Genomic DNA, 18,897 nt, shown 5'->3' with positions numbered 1-18,897 from the left:
AATATTATTAACAAATTTGATTTGAATATTTAGATGGACACTTTAACTTTTTGACATAGATAGAACATTATGCGTATATCTAACTAATTTGATTGGAATGTCTTGTTAGGTATGTATATTCATACGTCATAATTGATAATAAAATTGATTGATCATATAGAATTCTTAAATCGAAATCTTTAGCATCATAAAAATTTGCAAGAACTTTTTGAAATTCATTAATAATCGCTTTAACACATTCATATCCATATTCTTCGGCAAAATTCATAGCTGTATTGATAAATTGACTTCCGATACCTTTCCTTCTATACTTTGTCTGCACATATAATCTTTTTATCAAAGCACCTCTTGGTTCGCAATTGCATTTACAGACTGACATAATACCTACAATTTTTTTATTATGTTGAGATACATCAAAAGTACATTCATTCAAGTTTTCCTCTGTCATGAATAAATATTGCTGATCTTGTTCCTGATCAATAAATGAATGATCTTCATATGCTTCCGCTACCCAAAAACGTGAAGAATCATCGTTCGGGAAAATCCTATTTACAAAAATATATAAGTTTATTATATAATAATCTTAACTAACTACCAACTAACAAAAACAGACAAACAAAATAAAACAAAACAAAAGAAATAATTAAAAATGTAATACCGTGGAATCTCAAATACTTCAAATCCAACAAGTCTAGCTTCATATAAAAACTTTACATATAATGAAATATATAATATAATTGCTGGTATAAATATAACCATAATAGAATAAAACAAAGGTATTCCTGTATACATGAGTATTATCATTAACACTATAGTTGCAAAATATACTACACGCATAATATTTATTCCTAATAAAATTCTAATAAATGTATGATTTAGCGTATTCATTACACTAGCTTTAAGTAATTCTATGCAAACCGATTCATCTTCATCATTATAAGTTCTAATAAGAATAAATTTCCGCATGTTGAAAAAGTATATAAAATATATTGAATCAACAAAAGGCGCACAATAAAATTTGTTGATCTTTTAAAAACTTGTACTATGTATATAATGTTTAAAATTTTAAGCAACTGTCGAAATTCTAATTATTGTAACAGTATATATATATAGATATACTGAGGTCATGCAACGTAGTACACATAATAGCGTATTGTTTATACGTCTATAACCTTTCTATGTGAAACGTAAATATTTTCAAAGGAAAATTTTTAAACCGAAAGAAATAGTACTATTTAGAGAAATGATATCCGGACATGTTATCAATGAATTTTTTTATGAAAAAATGTCTTAATAACGTAGTTTTATATTTATATTAATATTATGATTAAGTACATTTCAATTCATTTAAACACGATATAGGAGTTATCAAATAAGAAAGTAACTTACGAAATTTTTCGAAATTTTCATCTTTCACCATTAGTAGATCAGAAATATTCAATGTTGTTTCTGCCGAGAACGTAGTTCAAAAAATCTCTTTCAGAACATAAATATCTTCCGATGATATTTTTATCGCTAAGATTACTACTGCTATTTATTACTAATATACGATGATAATATGAATATGGTTTTATATAAATTTATATTTCGCGGGATATGATCTCGATAAATACATAAAAAAGTTATATAAATTATAAGAAATTATTAATATCTTAGAAATGTTACCGATATACCCTAAAAATCACACTAATACCATATAAATCTACGAACGCAACTAATTTTGTTCGATATACATCATAATATTAACTAAATGTAGTGAGAATAAAGAACTATAAAAATTTATTTCTGTTTAAATACAATCTACACGATTTTTCAATACTTATCTATTACTCATATCGAGAATAGTAATACAACTAGATTTGAATTAAACCGCTAAACAGTACTCGATAGATCAATCGAAATTCAATATTTTCTATTTTATCGACAGAACTCAAGGAAAATCTATTTTGTAATTCAAATAATTTTTAAGTAGAACGACACTGTAATGCAAGAAATGATAGTGCGATTGAGATAGTGCATAATAATCATAGCAACTGCTGATGATCTATACGAATTATGAATTATAATAATTTTTTTTAATAATTTGAAAATTATCTATAATTTCTAATCTATTAAAATTATGTTTTCATATCTTCATTTATTATTTATATAACTTAATGTAGTTAATTTTTTAAGTTATAAACTAAACGATTATTCATTTAACACCTGTTCATTATTCTTGTTATGTACAATAATATTGAGCAGTTTTAATTCATTTTGTTTAAAATCATTGTATGCAATAAATATTGTATGTCAAATTCTATTCTATTAATAAATTATTTCAAATATTATTGACCTAAATTAGATCCGAAGGTAAACATTGGGAAATAAAGAAATTGAAAAATACTGATAGCCTCTTAACAGGTAAAAAGGGAATTACATTTTTTTACAACAACTCTAAACTTATATATTTTACAAAAAATTATAACATAATAAATATAAACAAAAAATAAATAAACAATAAACAAAAAATAAATAAACAATAAATAAACAATAAATAAATAAACAATAAAAAATAATTAAACAATAAAAATACTATTAACAAATTTGATTTGAATATTTAGATGAACAGTTTAACTTTTTGGCATAGATAGAACATTATGCGTATACGTAACTATTTTGATTGGAATGCCTTGTCAGATATGTATATTCATACGTCATAATTGATAATAAAAGTGATTGACGACATGCAATTCTTAAATCGAAATCTTTAGCATCATAAAAATTTACAAGAACTTTTTGAAATTCATTAATAATCGCTTTAACACATTCAAATCCATGTTCTTCGGCAAAATACATAGCTGTATTCATAAATTGACTTCCGATACCTTTCCTTCTATACTTTCTCTGCACATATAATCTTTTTATCAAAACACCTCTTGGTTCGCAATTGCTTTTACAGACTGACATAATACCTACAATTTTTTTATTAAGTTGAGATACATCAAAAGTACATTCATTCAAGTTTTCCTCTGTCATGAATATATATCGGTGATCTTGTTCCTGATCAATTAATGAATGATCTTCATATGCTTCCGCTACCCAAAAACGTGATGAATCATCGTTCGGGAAAATCCTATATACAAAAATATATAATTTTATCTTAACATAATCTTAACTAACTACGAACTAACAAAAACAGACAAACAAAATAAAACTAAACAAAGGAAATAATTCAGAATGTAATACCGTGGAATCTCAAATACTTCAAATCCAACAAGTGTAGCTTCATATAAAAACTTTACATATAATGAAATATATAATATAATTCCTGGTATAAATATAACCATAATAGAATAAACCAAAGGTAATCCTGTATGTATGAGTATTAGCATTAACACTATAGTTGCAAGATATACTACACGCATAATATTTATTCCTAATAAAATTCTAATAAATGTATGATTTAGCGTATTCATTACACTAGCTTTAAGTAATTCTATGCAAACCGATTCATCTTCATCATTATAAGTTCTAATAAGAATAAATTTCCGCATATTGGGAAATTATATAAAATATATTGAATCAACCAAAGGCACACAATAAAATTTGTGGGTCTTTTAAGAACTTAGGTTGTACGTATATAGTGTATAAAATTCTAAGCAACTGTCGAAATTCTAATTATTGCCACAGTACTATATATACTGAGGTCATGCAACGTAGTACACATAATAGCGTATTGTTTATATGTTTATAACGTTTCTATCCAAAACAGAAATATTGTCAATTGAAAGTTTTTAAATTGAAAAAAATAATATTATTTAGATAGATGATATCGGGATATGTTTTCAATGAGTTTTCTTATGAAAAAATGATTTAATAACGTTGGATTATATTTATATTAATACTATGATTAATTACTATTCAAGTCATTTAAACAAATTATAAGTTAAAAGTTATCAAAAAAGAAAATAACAACCAAGATTCTTCAAAATTTTCATTTTCCATCAGTTGCAAATCCGAAATATTTGATCTTGTTTCCTCAGAGATCGTTCTTGAACAGATCTGTTTGAAAACTTAAATATTTTCCGATAATATTATCGCTAAAATTTCTACTGCTATTTATTGCTAATATACGATGATAATATGAATATGGTTTTACATAAATTATTAATATCTAAAAAATGTTTCTGATATACTTTATAAATCATAGTAATACAAGAAAAATCTACGAGCGCAACTAATTTCGTTCGGTACACATCATAATATGAACTAAATATTATGGGAATAAAGAACTATAAAAATTTATTTCTGGTTAGATACAATCCACCCGATAGTGCAAAATTGAGTTGTCATCCGTATCAAGAAAGTAACGCAACTGGATTTTATTTGAACTATTTTGCAATATTTGATGGATCAATCGAAATTTAATATTTTTTATTTTATCGATAGAATTAATAGAAATTCTATTTATTAATTTAACTAATTTTTAAGTAGAACAACAGTAATGCCTGAAATAATGATAGTCCGTCTACAATAGTGGATAATAATCATAGCAACTAGTGATGATTCATGCGGATTACGAAATATAATAAATTCTTATCCTACTATAAACATTATCTACAGTTTTTAATCCATTAAAATTATGTTTTAGGATGTTCTTTTATTATTTATATAACTTAATGTAGTTAACTTTTTAAGTTTTAAACTAAACGATTATTCATTTAATCCTTGTTCATTATTCTTGTTTACAATAATATTAAGCAGCTTTAATTCATTTTATTTAAAAGCATTGAATGCAATAAATATTGTAGGTCAACTTCTATTTTATTAATAAATTATTTCAAATAATATAGACCTAAATTAGATCCAAATGTAAACATTGGAAAATAAATTGAAAAATAATATTAGCCTTTAAAGATGTAAAAAGGGAATTACATTTTTCTTACAACATCTCTACACTTATATATTTTATAAAAAGTTATAAAGTATAAAAAATAAATATAAATATACTATTAATAAATTTTATTTGAATATTAACATGGACATTTCAATTTTTTGCATCGATTGTACATCACGCAAATTTTTAATGACTTGTATGATAATGCGTTGTTCGAAATATATATTCATACATCGTAACTGATATTAAAAATGATTTATCACGTAAAATTTTTACATTGAAATTTCTAGTATTATAAAAATTTATAACAACTTTTTGAAATTGAGAACTAATCGTTTTAACACATTCAAATCTATGCTCTTCTGCAAAATGCATAGCTTGATTCATAAGTTGACTTCCTATACCTTTCCTTCTATACTTATTCTGAACATATAATCTTCTTATCCAAGCAACTGTTGGTTCCAAATTTTTTTTATAGACTGCCAAAATACCTACAATTTTTTTATTATGTTGAGATATATCAATATTACATTCATTCAATTTTTCCTCCGTCATAAATATATATCGCTGATCTTGTTCCGAACGATTTAATGAATAATCTATACATTCTTCCGCTATCCAAAAACAGCAAGAATTACTGGCCGTGTAAATCCTATATATAGAAATATATTTTTTTATTTTAAAATCATGATCTTAACTAAGTACAAAATAACAATGACAGACAAGCAAAATAAAACAAAACAAAAGAAAGAATTCAGATTATAATACCGTGGAATCTCAGATACTTCATTTCCAACAATTCTAGCTTCATACAAAAACTTTGATAATAATGAAATATATAATATAATTCCTGGTATAAATATAACCATAATACAATAAACCACATGGAATCCTGTCTGAAGGAGTACTACCATTAACACTATAGATAATACATTTATTATACGCATCATATTTGTTCCTAATAAAAATCCAATAAATGTATGATTTAGCGAATACATTACACTAGCTTTAAGTAATTCTTTGCAAACCGTTTTATCTTCTTCTCTATAAGTTCTAATAAGAATAAATCTCCGCATATTGAGAAAGTATATAAAATATATTCAATCAACCAAAGGCGCACAATAAAATTTGTTGATTTTTTAAAAACTTAGGTTGTACGTATGTAGTGTTTAAAATTCTAACAAACTGTTGAAATTCTAATTATTGTCACAGTATATATATATATACACTGAGGTCATGCATTGTAATACACATAATAGCGTATTGATTATATGTTTATAACGTTGCTATCTGAAACGTAAATATTTTCAATTGAATATTTTTAAATTGAAAGAAATTGTACTATTTAGAAAGAAGATATCAAGATAGGTTTTCAATGAATTTTCTTATGAAAAAATGATTTAATAACGTTGTTTTATATTTATATTAGTTTTAAGATTAATTATTTTTCAAATCATTTAAACACGTTGTAACAGTTATCAAAAAAGAAAGTAACAAACAAGATTTTTCCAAGTTTTCACTTCCCTTCAGTTGCGAATTCGAAATATTTGATCTTGTTTCTTCAGAGATCGTTCTTGAACAGATCTGTTTGAGAACATAAATATCTTCCGATGATATTTTTATCACTAAAATTACTGCTGCTATTTACTGCTATTTATTGCTAATATACGATAATAATATGAATATGGTTTTATATAAATTTATATTTCGCGGGATATGATCTCGATAAATATATAACAAAGGTATATAGGTCATACGAAATTATTAATATTTTAGAAATGTTATCGATATACTTCATGAGTTGCAGTAATACTAGATAAATATACGAGCACAACTAACTTCGTTCGGTGCACATTATAATTTGAACTATTTATTGTGAAAATAAGTAAATATAAAAATTTATTTCTATTTAAATACAATCCACACGATTTTTCAATATTTATCTATTACCCATATCAAGTATATTAATGCAACTAGATTTGAATTAAACCGCTATACAGTACTAGATAGATCAATCGAAATTTAATATTTTCTATTTTATTGACAGAACTCAAGGAAAATCTATTTTGGTATTCAACTAATTTATAAATAAATCGAGATTGTAATGCCAGAAATGATAGTGCGGCTAAGATAGTGGATAATAATCATACCAACTGTTGATGATTTATGGGGATTATGAAATATAGTAATTTCTTTTAGTAATTTAAATATAATCTACAATTTCAAATCTATTAAAATTATATTTTAGTATCTTTTTTTTATTGTTTATATGGGATAAGGTAGTTGATTTTTTAAGTTTTTTTCGAACAATTGTTCATTATTCTTGTTATGTACAATAATATTGAGCAGCGTTGATCAATTTTGTTTAAAATGATTATATGCTATAAATACTGGATGTCAATTGTTTTTCTATTTATAAATTATTTCCAATATTGTTGACCTAAATTAGATCTAAATGAAATAAGGAAATTGAAAAATATCGATAGCCTCTGAGGAGTTAAAAAAAAATTACAGATTTTTTACAATGCCTCTGCTCTTATATATTTTACAAACACTTATAACATACAAAAAATTAATACAAAAATATTATTCATAAATTTGATTTGAATATTTAGACAACCAGTTTAATTTTTTGGAATAGATTGAACATTACGCTAATTTTTACTCATCTAAATGAAAATCCATTGCTCGAAATATATATTCATACAGCGTAATTGTTATTAAAAATGATTTATTACGTATAACATTTACAGTGAAATTTTTAGTATTATAAAAACTAATAAGATGTTTATCAAATTCAGAAATAATCGTTTTAATACATATAATTCCGTGTTCATCGGCAAATAATACTGCTCGATTCATAAGTCGATTACCTATACCTTTCCTTGTATAATTTTTCTGGACATAAAATCTTTTTATAAAACCAAGTGTTGGTTGCCAATTACTTTTACGGAATGACATAATACCTATAATTTTTTTATTATAATTAGAAACATCAATGTTATTATCATCCAAGTTTTCCTCTGTCATGAATACATATTGCTGATCTTGTTCCTGATCATGTAATGAAAAATCTTCATATGCTTCCGCTACCCAAAAACGGGAAAAATTATCGAGCGTGTAAATCCTATTTATAGAAGTATATATTTTTATTTTTAAATAATCTTAACTAACTACGAACTAACAAGAACAGACAAACAAAATAAAACTAAACAAAAGAAATAATTCAGAATGTAATACCGTGGAATTTCAGATACTTCATTTCCAACAATTCTAGATTCATACAAAAACTTCACGTATAATGTACTGTATAATATAATTTCTGGTATAAATGCAAGTATACCACAATAAGCTATATGTACTCCTGTATATATGAGAAATAACACGAACACTATAGATACCATATTTACTATACGCATAAGATTTAGTCCTAATAAAAATCCAATAAATGTATGATTTAGCTGATTCATCACACTAGCTTCAAGTAATTCTTTGCAAGACATTTTATCTTCTTCTTTATAAGTTCTAATAATAATAAATTTCTGCATATTGAAAAATTATATGAAATATATTGAATCAACCAAAGGCACACAATAAAATTTATTGGTCTTTTAAAAACTTAAGTTCTATATATATATAGCGTATAAAATTCTAAACAACTGTCGAAATTCTAATTATTGTCACAGTATATATATATACTGAGGTCATGCAACGTAGTACACATAATAGCGTATTGTTTACATGTCTGTAACCTTTCTATCTGAAATGTAAATATTTTTAAATGAAAATTTTTAATTCGAAAGAAATAGTATTATTTAGAGAGACGATATCCGGACATGTTTCCAATTAATTATTTTATGAAAAAATGACTTAGTAACGTTGTTTTATATTTATATTAATATTATGATTATGTACATTTCAAGTCATTTAAACACGTTATAAGAATTATCAAAAAAGAAATTAACAAACAAGATTTTTCAAAGTTTTTACTTTTCATCAGTTACTCATACGTAATATTTAATCTTGTTTCTTCAGAGATCGTTCGTGAAAAGATCTATTTAAGAACATCTTTCAATGATATTTTTATCGCTAACCTTTCTACTGCTATTTAATGCTAATATATGATGATAATATGAATATGGTTTTATATAAATTTATATTTCGCAGGATATGATCTCGATATATAAGAATTATATACCTTCTTTATATATTACGAAATTATTAATATTTGAGAAATTTTACCGATATACCCTATGAATCACAGTAATACTAGATAAATCTACGAGAGCAACTAATTTCGTTCGGTATACATCATAATTTGAACTAAATATTATAAGAATAAAGAACTATAAAAATTTATTTCTGTTTAAATACAGTCCACACAATTTTTCAATATTTATCTAATATCCATATCGAGAATAGTAACGCAACTATGTTTGAATCAAACAGGTAAGCAGTACTCGATAGATCAATCGAAATTTAATATTTTCTATTTTATAGAAAATTTTCTTTTTTACAGAATTCAAGGAAAATCTATTTTGAAATTCAATTAATTTTTAAATAGAATGACACTGTAATGACAGAAATGATAGTGCAGTTAAGATAGTGGATAATAATCAAACCAACTGTTGATGATATATATGGATTATAAAATATAATAATTTCTTTTAGTAATTTAAAAATTATCTACAATTTCTAATCTATTAAAATTATATTTTAGTATCTTTTTTTTTATTGTTTGTATGAGATAAGGTAATTGATTTTTTAAGTTTTATTCGAACAATTGTTCATTATTCTTGTTATGTACAATAATATTGAACAGCTTTAATTCATTTTTTTTAAATGATTATATGCAATAAATACTGGATGTCAAATGCTATTTTATTAATAAATTATTTCAAATATTATTGACCTAAATCTGATCAAATGTAAACATAGGGAAGTAAAGAAACAGAAAAGTATTGATAACTTCTAAACATGTAAAAAATTAAATAACAGATTTTTCACAATATCTCTGCTCTTATATATTTTACAATAAGTTATAACATACAAAAAATAAATATAAAAATATACAAAAAATAAATATAAAAATTTACAAAAATTTGTTTTGAATATTTAGAAGGACAGTTCAATTTTTTGGCATAGATTGAACATTACCCAAATTTCTAATGATCCCATTAAGAATCCCTTATTCGAAATATATATTCATACAACGTAACTGATATTAAAAATGATTTATCATGTATAACATTTACAGACAAATTTTTCGTATTATAAAAATACATAATATGTTTTTGAAATTCAGAAACAATCGCTTTAATATATAAAATTCCGTTTTCGTCTGCAAATTGCTGAGCTTGATTCAAAAGATTACTTCCTATACCTTTCCTTGTATATTTTTTCTGAACATAAAATGTTCTTATCCAAGCAAGTTTTGGTTGCCAATTACTTTTACAGACTGACATAATACCTACAATTTTTTTATTATGATTAGAAAAATCAATATTACATACACTCATTTTTTCTTCTGTCATGAATACATATTGCTGATTTTGTTCCTGATTATTTAATGAAAAATCTTCATATGCTTCCGCTATCCAAAAACGGGAAGAATTAGAGGCCGTGTAAATTCTATTTATAGAAATATATATTTTTATTTTAAAATCATAAACTTAACTAACTACAAACTAACTACAAACTAACAAAACACACAAGCAAAATAAAACTAAACGAAAGAAATAATGCAGAATATCATACCGTGAAATCTCATCCACTTCATTTCCAACAATTCTAGCTTCATAAAAAAACTTTGCGTATAATGAAATGTATAATATTATTTCTGGAATAAATATAACTATAATACAATAAGGTGTATGTAATCCTGCATACATGAGTAGTGACATTAACACTATAGATAACATATTTACTATACGCATAATATTCAGTCCTAATAAAAATCCAATATATGTATGATTTAGCTGATTCATTACACTAGCTTCAAGTAATTTTTTGCAAACGGCTTTATCTTCATCTCTATAAGTTCTGATAAGAATACATTTCTGCATATTGACAAATTATATAAACTATATTGAATCAACCAAAGGCACACAATAAAATTTTTTGGTCTTTGATAAACTTAAGTTCTACTTATATAGTGTATAAAATTTTAAGCAACTGTGAAATTGTAATTATTGTCACAGTATATATGTACACTGAGGTCATGCATTGTAATACACATAATAGCGTATTGTTTATATATTTATAACGTTGCTATCTGAAACGTAAATATTTTCAAATGAAAATTTTTAAACGGAAAGAAATAGTACTATTTAGAGAGACAATATCTGGACAAGTTTTCAGTAAAATTTTTTTATGAAAAAATGACTAAGTCACGTTGTTTTATATTTATATAAATATAATGATTAAGTTCTTTTTAAGTCATTTAAACACGTTATAAGAATTATCAAAAAAGAAATTAACAAACAAGATTTTTCAACGTTTTCACTATTCATCAGTTACTCATACGTAATATTTAATCTTGTTTCTTCAGAGATCGTTCGTGAAAAGATCTATTTAAGAACATAAATATCTTTCAATGATATTTTTATCGCTAGCCTTTCTACTGCTATTTAATGCTAATATATGATGATAATATGAATATGGTTTTATATAAATTTATATTTCGTGGGATATGATCTCGATATATAAGAATTATATTCCTTCTTTATATATTACGAAATTATTAATATTTGAGAAATGTTAGCGATATATCCTATGAATCACAGTAATACTAGATAAATCTACGAGAGCAACTAATTTCGTTGGGTACATATCATAATATGAAGTAATGTTGTAGGAGTAAAGAATTATAAAAATCTATTTCTATTTAAATACAATCTACACGATTTTTCAATATTTATCTATTACCCATGTTAAGTATATTAATGCAACTAGATTTGAATTAAAGTGCTATACAGTACTCGATAGATCAATCGAAATTTAATATTTTCTACTTTATCGATAGAACTCAAGGAAAATCTATTTTGGTATTCAACTAATTTTTAAATAGATCGACATTGTAATACCAGAAATGATAGTGCGGCTAAGATAGTGGATAATAATCATACCAAATGTTGATGATTTATGGGGATTATGAAATATAATAATTTCTTTTAGTAATTTAAATATAATCTACAATTTCAAATCTATTAAAATTATATTTTAGTATCTTTTTTTTTATTGTTTGTATGAGATAAGGTAATTGATTTTTTAAGTTTTATTCGAACAATTGTTCATTATTCTTGTTATGTACAATAATATTGAGCAGCATTGATCCATTTTGTTTAAAATGATTATATGCTATAAATACTGGATGTCAAATGTTTTTCTATTAATAAATTATTTCCAATATTGTTGACCTAAATTAGATCTAAATGAAATAAGGAAATTGAAAAATATCGATAGCCTCTGAGGAATTAAAAAAAAAATTACAGATTTTTTACAATGCCTCTGCTCTTATATATTTTACAAACACTTATAACATACAAAAAATTAATACAAAAATATTATTCATAAATTTGATTTGAATATTTAGACGGACAGTTTAATTTTTTGGAATAGATTGAACATTACACTAATTTCTTCTGATCTGAATGAGATTCGCTTATTTGTAATATATATTCATACAGCGTAATTGATATTAAAAATGATTTATCATGTATAATATTTACAGTTATATTTTTAGAATTATAATAACTAATAAGATGTTTTTCAAATTCAGAAACAATTGCTTTAATACATAGAATTCCGTGTTCATAGGCAAAACATTCTGCTTGATTCATAAGTTGATTATCTATACCTTTCCCTGTATACTTTTTCTGAACATAAAATCTTTTTATATAACCAATTGTTGGTTCCCAATTACTTTTACAGACTGACATAATACCTACAATTTTTTTATTATAATTAGAAAAATCAATCTTACATACACTCATTTTTTCCTCTGTCATGAATACATATTGTTGATTTTGTTTCCGATTATTTAATGAAGAATCTTCATATGCTTCCGCTATCCAAAAACGGGAAGAATTATCGAGCGTGTAAATCCTATTTATAGAAATATATATTTTTATTTTAATATCATAAACTTAACTAACTACAAACTAACTACAAACTAACAAAACACACAAACAAAATAAAACTAAACGAAAGAAATAATTCAGAATGTAATACCGTGGAATGTCAAATATTTCATATCCGGCCATTCTAGCTTCATAACAAAACTTTGTGTATAATGAAATATATAATATAATTCCTGGTACAAACATAATCATAATACAATAAATTTTATGTAATCCTGCATATATGAGTACTGACATTAACACTATAGATAACATATTTACTATACGCATAATATTGAGTCCTAATAAAATTCCAATATATGTATGATTTAGCTGATTCATTACACTAGCTTCAAGTAATTTTTTGCAAAACAGCTTATCTTCGTTTCTATAATTTCTGATAAGAATAAATTTCTGCATATTGAGAAATTATATAAAATATATTGAATCAACCAAAGGCACACAATAAAATTTTATGAACTTTGAAAACCTTAAATTCTACCTATATAGTGTATAAAATTTTAAGCAACTGTGAAATTGTAATTATTGTCACAGTATATATGTACACTGAGGTCATGCATTGTAATACACATAATAGCGTATTGTTTATATCTTTATAACCTTTCTATCCGAAACGGAATTATTTTCAATCGAAAATTTTTAAACTGAAAGAAATAAAATTATTTAGATGATATCTGGGCATGTTTTCAATGAGTTTTCTTATGAAAAAATGATTTACTAACGTTGTTTTATATTTATATTAATATTATGATTAAGTACATTTCAAGTCATTTAAACACGTTATAAGAATTATCAAAAAAGAAATTAACAAACAAGACTTTTCAACGTTTTCACTTTTCATCAGTTACTCATACGTAATATTTAATCTTGTTTCTTCAGAGATCGTTCGTGAAAAGATCTATTTAAGAACATAAATATCTTTCAATGATATTTTTATCGCTAACCTTTCTACTGCTATTTAATGCTAATATATGATGATAATATGAATATGGTTTTATATAAATTTATATTTCGCGGGATATGATCTCGATATATAAGAATTATATACCTTCTTTATATATTACGAAATTATTAATATTTGAGAAATGTTAGCGATATATCCTATGAATCACAGTAATACTAGATAAATCTACGAGAGCAACTAATTTCGTTCGGTACATATCATAATATGAAGTAATGTTGTAGGAGTAAAGAATTATAAAAATCTATTTCTATTTAAATACAATCTACACGATTTTTCAATATTTATCTATTACCCATGTTGAGTATATTAATGCAACTAGATTTGAATTAAAGAGCTATACAATACTCGATAGATCAATCGAAATTTAATATTTTCTACTTTATCGATAGAACTCAAGGAAAATCTATTTTGGTATTCAACTAATTTTTAAATAGATCGACATTGTAATACCAGAAATGATAGTGCGGCTAAGATAGTGGATAATAATCATACCAAATGTTGATGATTTATGGGGATTATGAAATATAATAATTTATCTTAGTAATTTAAACATAATCTACTAGTTCAAATCTATTAAGATTATATTTTAGTATCTTTTTTTTTATTGTTTATATGAGATAAGGTAATTGATTTTTTAAGTTTTATTCGAACAATTGTTCATTATTCTTGTTATGTACAATAATATTGAGCAGCATTGATCCATTTTGTTTAAAATGATTATATGCTATAAATACTGGATGTCAAATGTTTTTCTATTAATAAATTATTTCCAATATTGTTGACCTAAATTAGATCTAAATGAAATAAGGAAATTGAAAAATATCGATAGCCTCTGAGGAATTAAAAAAAAAAATTACAGTTTTTTTACAATGCCTCTGCTCTTATATATTTTACAAATACTTATAACATACAATAAATTAATATAAAAATATTATTCAAATTTATTACAATGCCTCTGCTCTTATATATTTTACAAATACTTATAACATACAATAAATTAATATAAAAATATTATTCAAATTTATTACAATGCCTCTGCTCTTATATATTTTACAAACACTTATAACATACAATAAATTAATATAAAAATATTATTCAGATTTATTACAATGCCTCTGCTCTTATATATTTTACAAACACTTATAATATACAATAAATTAATATAAAAATATTATTCACAAATTTGATTTTAATATTTAGACGGACAGTTTAATTTTTTGGCATAGATTGAATATTATTTGAATTTCTAATGATCCTATCGATAATTCTTTGTTCGAAATATAAATTCATACAGCGTAATTGATACGAAAAATGATAATCTATCACGCAAAACAGTTACATAATTAGTTTTTATATAATAAAAATACATCAACCGTTTTTGAAATTGAGAAATCGTAGCTTTAACGCATACATATCCTTTTTCATCGGCAAATTGCAGAGCGTGTTTCAAAAGAGTACTTCCTACACCTTTCCTTGTATACTTCTTCAGAACATAAAATCTTTTTATCCAAGCATGTGTTGGTTGCCAATTGCTTTGACAAAATAACAGAATACCTATAATTTTTTTATTATACTTAGATAAATCAACTTCAGATGTTCTCATTTCTTCTTCTGTTATGAATATATATTGCTGATTTTGTTCCTGATTATTTACTGAAAAATCTTCACATAATTCCGCTATCCAAAAACGGGAAGAATTATTGAGCGTGTAAATCCTATTTATAGAAACATATATTTTTATTTTAAAATCATAATCTTAACTAACTACAAACTAACAAAACACACAAACAAAATAAAACTGAACGAAAGAAATAATTCAGAATGTAATACCGTGGAATGTCAAATATTTCATGTCCAATCATTTTAGCATCATAACGAAATTTTGTGTACAATGAAATATATAATATAATTCCTGGTATACACATAACTATAATACAATAAACTATATGTAATTCTGCATACACGAGTAGACCCATTACCAGTATAGATAACACAACTACCATACGAATAATATTTAGTGCTAATATAAATCCAAAAAATGTATGATTTAGCTGGGTCATTACACTAGCTTCAAGTAATCTTTTGCAAGACAGTTTATCTTGTTCTCTATAACTTCTAATAAGAATACATTTCTGCATATTGAGAAATTATATAAAATATATTGAAGCAACCAAAGGCACACAATAAAATTTGTTGATCTTTGAAAAACTTAAGTTCTACTTATATAGTGTATAAAATTCTAAGCAACTGTAGAAATTCTAATTATTGTCACAGTATATATATATATACTGAGGTCATGCAACATAGTACACATAATAGCGAATTGTTTATGAGTTTATAATCTATCCGAAACGAAAATATTTTCAATTGAAAGTTTTTAAATTGAAAAAAATAATATTATTTAGAGAGATGATATCCGGACATGTTTTCAATAAGTTTTCTTATGAAAAAATGATTTAATAACGTTGTTTTATATTTACATTAATATTATGATTAAGTAATTTCAAAGTCATTATAACACGTTATAAGAGTTATCAAACAAGAAAGTAACATACAAAATTTTTCAAAATTTTCTTTTCACCAGTAGTGGATCAAAAATATTCAATGTTTTCTCCTCAGAAGTCGTTCTTGAATAGATCTATTTCAGAACAAATATCTTCCAATGATATTCTTATCGCTAAAACTTTTACTGCTATTTATTGCTAATATACGATGATAATATGAATATGATTTTATATAAATTTATATTTCGCGGGATATGATCTCGATAAATATATAAAAACGTTATATAAATTATACGAAATTATTAATATCTTAGAAATGTTACTGATATATACTATGAATCGCAGTAATACAAGATAAATCTACCAGCGGAACTAATTTCGTTCGGTACACATTATAATATGAACTAAATGCTGTGAGAATAAAGAACTATAAAAATTTATTTCTGGTTAGGTACAATCTACGGGATACTGCAATATTTAGTTGTCATGCGTGTCAAGTAAATTAACGCAACTGAATTTTATTTGAACTATTTTGCAATATTTGATGGTTCAATCGAAATTTAATATTTTCTATTTTATCGATAGAATTCATAGAAATTCTATTTATTAATTTAACTAATTTTTAAGTAGACCAACTCTGTAATGCCAGAAATAATGATAGTCCGTCTATAATAATGGATAATAATCATAGCAACTATTGATGATTCATGTGGATTACGAAATATAATAAGTTCTGATCCTAATTTAAACATTATCTATAATTTCTAATCGATTAAAATTGTTTTAATATTTTTTGTTAATTATTTTAATGATCTTAGATAATGATTTTTTTAAAAGTTTTATACCAAATGATTATAAATTTAACTTCTGTTTATTGTTTCTCTCATGTATAATAATGTTGTGCAGCTTTGAATCATTTTGTACTATATGATTCTATGCAATAAATACTGGATGTCAAATGCTATTCTATTAATAAATTATTTCAAATATTATTGACCTAAGACAGATCAAATGTAAACATTGGGAAATAAAGAAATTAAAAAATACTAATAGTCTCTAAAGATGAAAAAAGAGAATTACGGATTTTTTACAATGTCTCTGCTCATGTATTTCACAAAGAGTTATAACATATAAAAAATAAATAAATAATTTTGATTTGAATATTTAAATGGACGGTTTAATTTTTTGGCATAGATTGTACATTACGCGAATTTCTAATAATGTGGACGATAATCCTTCATTTCGTATTTTAATTCATAAAAGGTTATAAATTTAAAAGATGGTTTACTATGTATATTCTGTATATGAAATTTCTTGTTATAAAATAATATTAGAGTTTTTATTTTGTATTGAGAAATAGGTGCATTAATAGATTCATATCCTTGTTCATAGCCAAATTGTATAACTTGATTTATGAGATAACTTCCTATACCTTTCCTTCTATAGTCTTTATGAATACATAATCTTTTTATCCAACCAGAATTCTGTATTCTATTACTTTTACAAAATCCAATAATACCTACACGCTTTTTAGTATGGCTACTTGTTGAATAAGTAGATGTATGAAATTGTTCCCGTGTCATGAATATATATCTTGATTTTTGTTGACTTCGATCTAATAAATAATTATCATATGCTTCCACTATCCAAAAACAGGAAGAATTATCGGGCGTATAAGTCCTGTTTATAAAAATATCTATTTTCATTTTAAATTTATAATCTTAATTAAAAAAAAATGTAATAAAATCAGACAAACAAAATGAAACAAAACAAAACAAAAAGAAATAATTGAGAATGTAATACCGTGAAATCGCATATGTTTCATTTTCAATATTTTTAGTTTCATACCAAAACATTGCATATAAAAAAATATATAATACAATTGATGGAATTAATAAAATTATAATGCAATAAATAATAGGATATCCTACTACTATGAGAACAAACATAAGCATTAAACTAATGCATTTAATGTTATCATAGCAGGTTTATCAGTTAAAATTCCAAGAAATGTTTCATTTAATGAATCCATTATACAAGTTTTAAGTAATTCTTTGCAAAACAAATTATCGAATGTAGTATAAGATCGAATAACAATTTAACTAGACATATTGAGAAATTATATAAAATTTTTCAAATCAATTAAAAATACACAACTCTATTTGCGATAAAATTTGTTGATCTTTTAAAAACTATAATATATAGTGTAAAAAATTGTAAATAATTGTCGAAATATCTAATTAATATCAAAATATATATACACGCTGATGTCATGCATTGTAGTACACATAATAACGTATTGTTTATATGTTTATAATCTTTCTATCCGAAACGAAAATATTTTCAATTGAAAATTTTTAAGGAGAAAGAAATATTATTCAGAAAGATGATATACAAATGATAGCCGAA

General features: G+C 24.2%; 6 protein-coding genes across 15 annotated transcripts; all 6 read right to left on the bottom strand.

Moving 5' to 3' along the window:
- Positions 1-41: 41 nt before the first annotated feature.
- On the bottom strand, positions 42-1,061 carry LOC124433226. 2 transcript variants are annotated; one of them, XM_046982976.1, is made up of 3 exons: positions 659-1,061; positions 389-545; positions 42-316 (listed from the first exon to the last, which is right to left on the bottom strand). In XM_046982976.1, exons 1-3 carry the CDS (start codon positions 964-966, stop codon positions 80-82), a joined length of 702 nt encoding a protein of 233 aa, XP_046838932.1. In that variant the 5' UTR covers positions 967-1,061; the 3' UTR covers positions 42-79. The 2 variants fall into 2 exon arrangements, with proteins under 2 accessions (XP_046838932.1, XP_046838931.1); XM_046982975.1 differs by having other exon boundaries at positions 42-545.
- Positions 1,062-2,611: 1,550 nt separating this feature from the next.
- On the bottom strand, positions 2,612-3,630 carry LOC124421550. 2 transcript variants are annotated; one of them, XM_046956838.1, is made up of 3 exons: positions 3,229-3,630; positions 2,959-3,115; positions 2,612-2,886 (listed from the first exon to the last, which is right to left on the bottom strand). In XM_046956838.1, the coding sequence occupies exons 1-3, from the start codon at positions 3,534-3,536 to the stop codon at positions 2,638-2,640; spliced, it is 714 nt and encodes a 237-aa protein (XP_046812794.1). In that variant the 5' UTR covers positions 3,537-3,630; the 3' UTR covers positions 2,612-2,637. The 2 variants fall into 2 exon arrangements, with proteins under 2 accessions (XP_046812794.1, XP_046812793.1); XM_046956837.1 differs by having other exon boundaries at positions 2,612-3,115.
- Positions 3,631-4,989: 1,359 nt separating this feature from the next.
- On the bottom strand, positions 4,990-6,110 carry LOC124433189. Of its 6 annotated transcripts, none has more exons than XM_046982917.1 (3): positions 5,881-6,110; positions 5,648-5,775; positions 4,990-5,531 (listed from the first exon to the last, which is right to left on the bottom strand). In XM_046982917.1, exons 1-3 carry the CDS (start codon positions 5,953-5,955, stop codon positions 5,066-5,068), a joined length of 669 nt encoding a protein of 222 aa, XP_046838873.1. In that variant the 5' UTR covers positions 5,956-6,110; the 3' UTR covers positions 4,990-5,065. The 6 variants fall into 6 exon arrangements, with proteins under 6 accessions (XP_046838873.1, XP_046838875.1, XP_046838878.1 ...); XM_046982919.1 differs by having other exon boundaries at positions 5,908-6,110; XM_046982922.1 differs by having other exon boundaries at positions 5,648-5,771; positions 5,881-5,971.
- A 1,349-nt stretch (positions 6,111-7,459) lies between these two features.
- Positions 7,460-8,454, bottom strand: LOC124433225. The gene is made up of 2 exons (XM_046982974.1): positions 8,120-8,454; positions 7,460-8,006 (listed from the first exon to the last, which is right to left on the bottom strand). Exons 1-2 carry the CDS (start codon positions 8,425-8,427, stop codon positions 7,541-7,543), a joined length of 774 nt encoding a protein of 257 aa, XP_046838930.1. The 5' UTR covers positions 8,428-8,454; the 3' UTR covers positions 7,460-7,540.
- A 1,516-nt stretch (positions 8,455-9,970) lies between these two features.
- LOC124433216 lies at positions 9,971-11,143 on the bottom strand. Its single transcript, XM_046982959.1, has 2 exons — positions 10,637-11,143; positions 9,971-10,510 (listed from the first exon to the last, which is right to left on the bottom strand). The coding sequence occupies exons 1-2, from the start codon at positions 10,942-10,944 to the stop codon at positions 10,057-10,059; spliced, it is 762 nt and encodes a 253-aa protein (XP_046838915.1). The 5' UTR covers positions 10,945-11,143; the 3' UTR covers positions 9,971-10,056.
- A 1,012-nt stretch (positions 11,144-12,155) lies between these two features.
- On the bottom strand, positions 12,156-18,334 carry LOC124421910. 3 transcript variants are annotated; one of them, XM_046957608.1, is made up of 3 exons: positions 13,743-14,316; positions 13,112-13,664; positions 12,357-12,985 (listed from the first exon to the last, which is right to left on the bottom strand). In XM_046957608.1, the coding sequence occupies exons 2-3, from the start codon at positions 13,417-13,419 to the stop codon at positions 12,508-12,510; spliced, it is 786 nt and encodes a 261-aa protein (XP_046813564.1). In that variant the 5' UTR covers positions 13,420-13,664; positions 13,743-14,316; the 3' UTR covers positions 12,357-12,507. The 3 variants fall into 3 exon arrangements, with proteins under 3 accessions (XP_046813565.1, XP_046813564.1, XP_046813566.1); XM_046957609.1 differs by lacking the exons at positions 13,112-13,664; positions 13,743-14,316 and adding an exon at positions 15,815-18,318 and having other exon boundaries at positions 12,156-12,985; XM_046957610.1 differs by lacking the exons at positions 12,357-12,985; positions 13,112-13,664; positions 13,743-14,316 and adding exons at positions 15,054-15,699; positions 15,815-18,334.
- Between the last annotated feature and the right edge of the window lie 563 nt (positions 18,335-18,897).

The sequence above is a fragment of the Vespa crabro genome, chromosome 2 (genome assembly GCF_910589235.1).
Source record: "Vespa crabro chromosome 2, iyVesCrab1.2, whole genome shotgun sequence".
NCBI lineage: Eukaryota > Metazoa > Arthropoda > Insecta > Hymenoptera > Vespidae > Vespa > Vespa crabro.
This window is presented reverse-complemented; position numbering and strand designations above follow the sequence as displayed.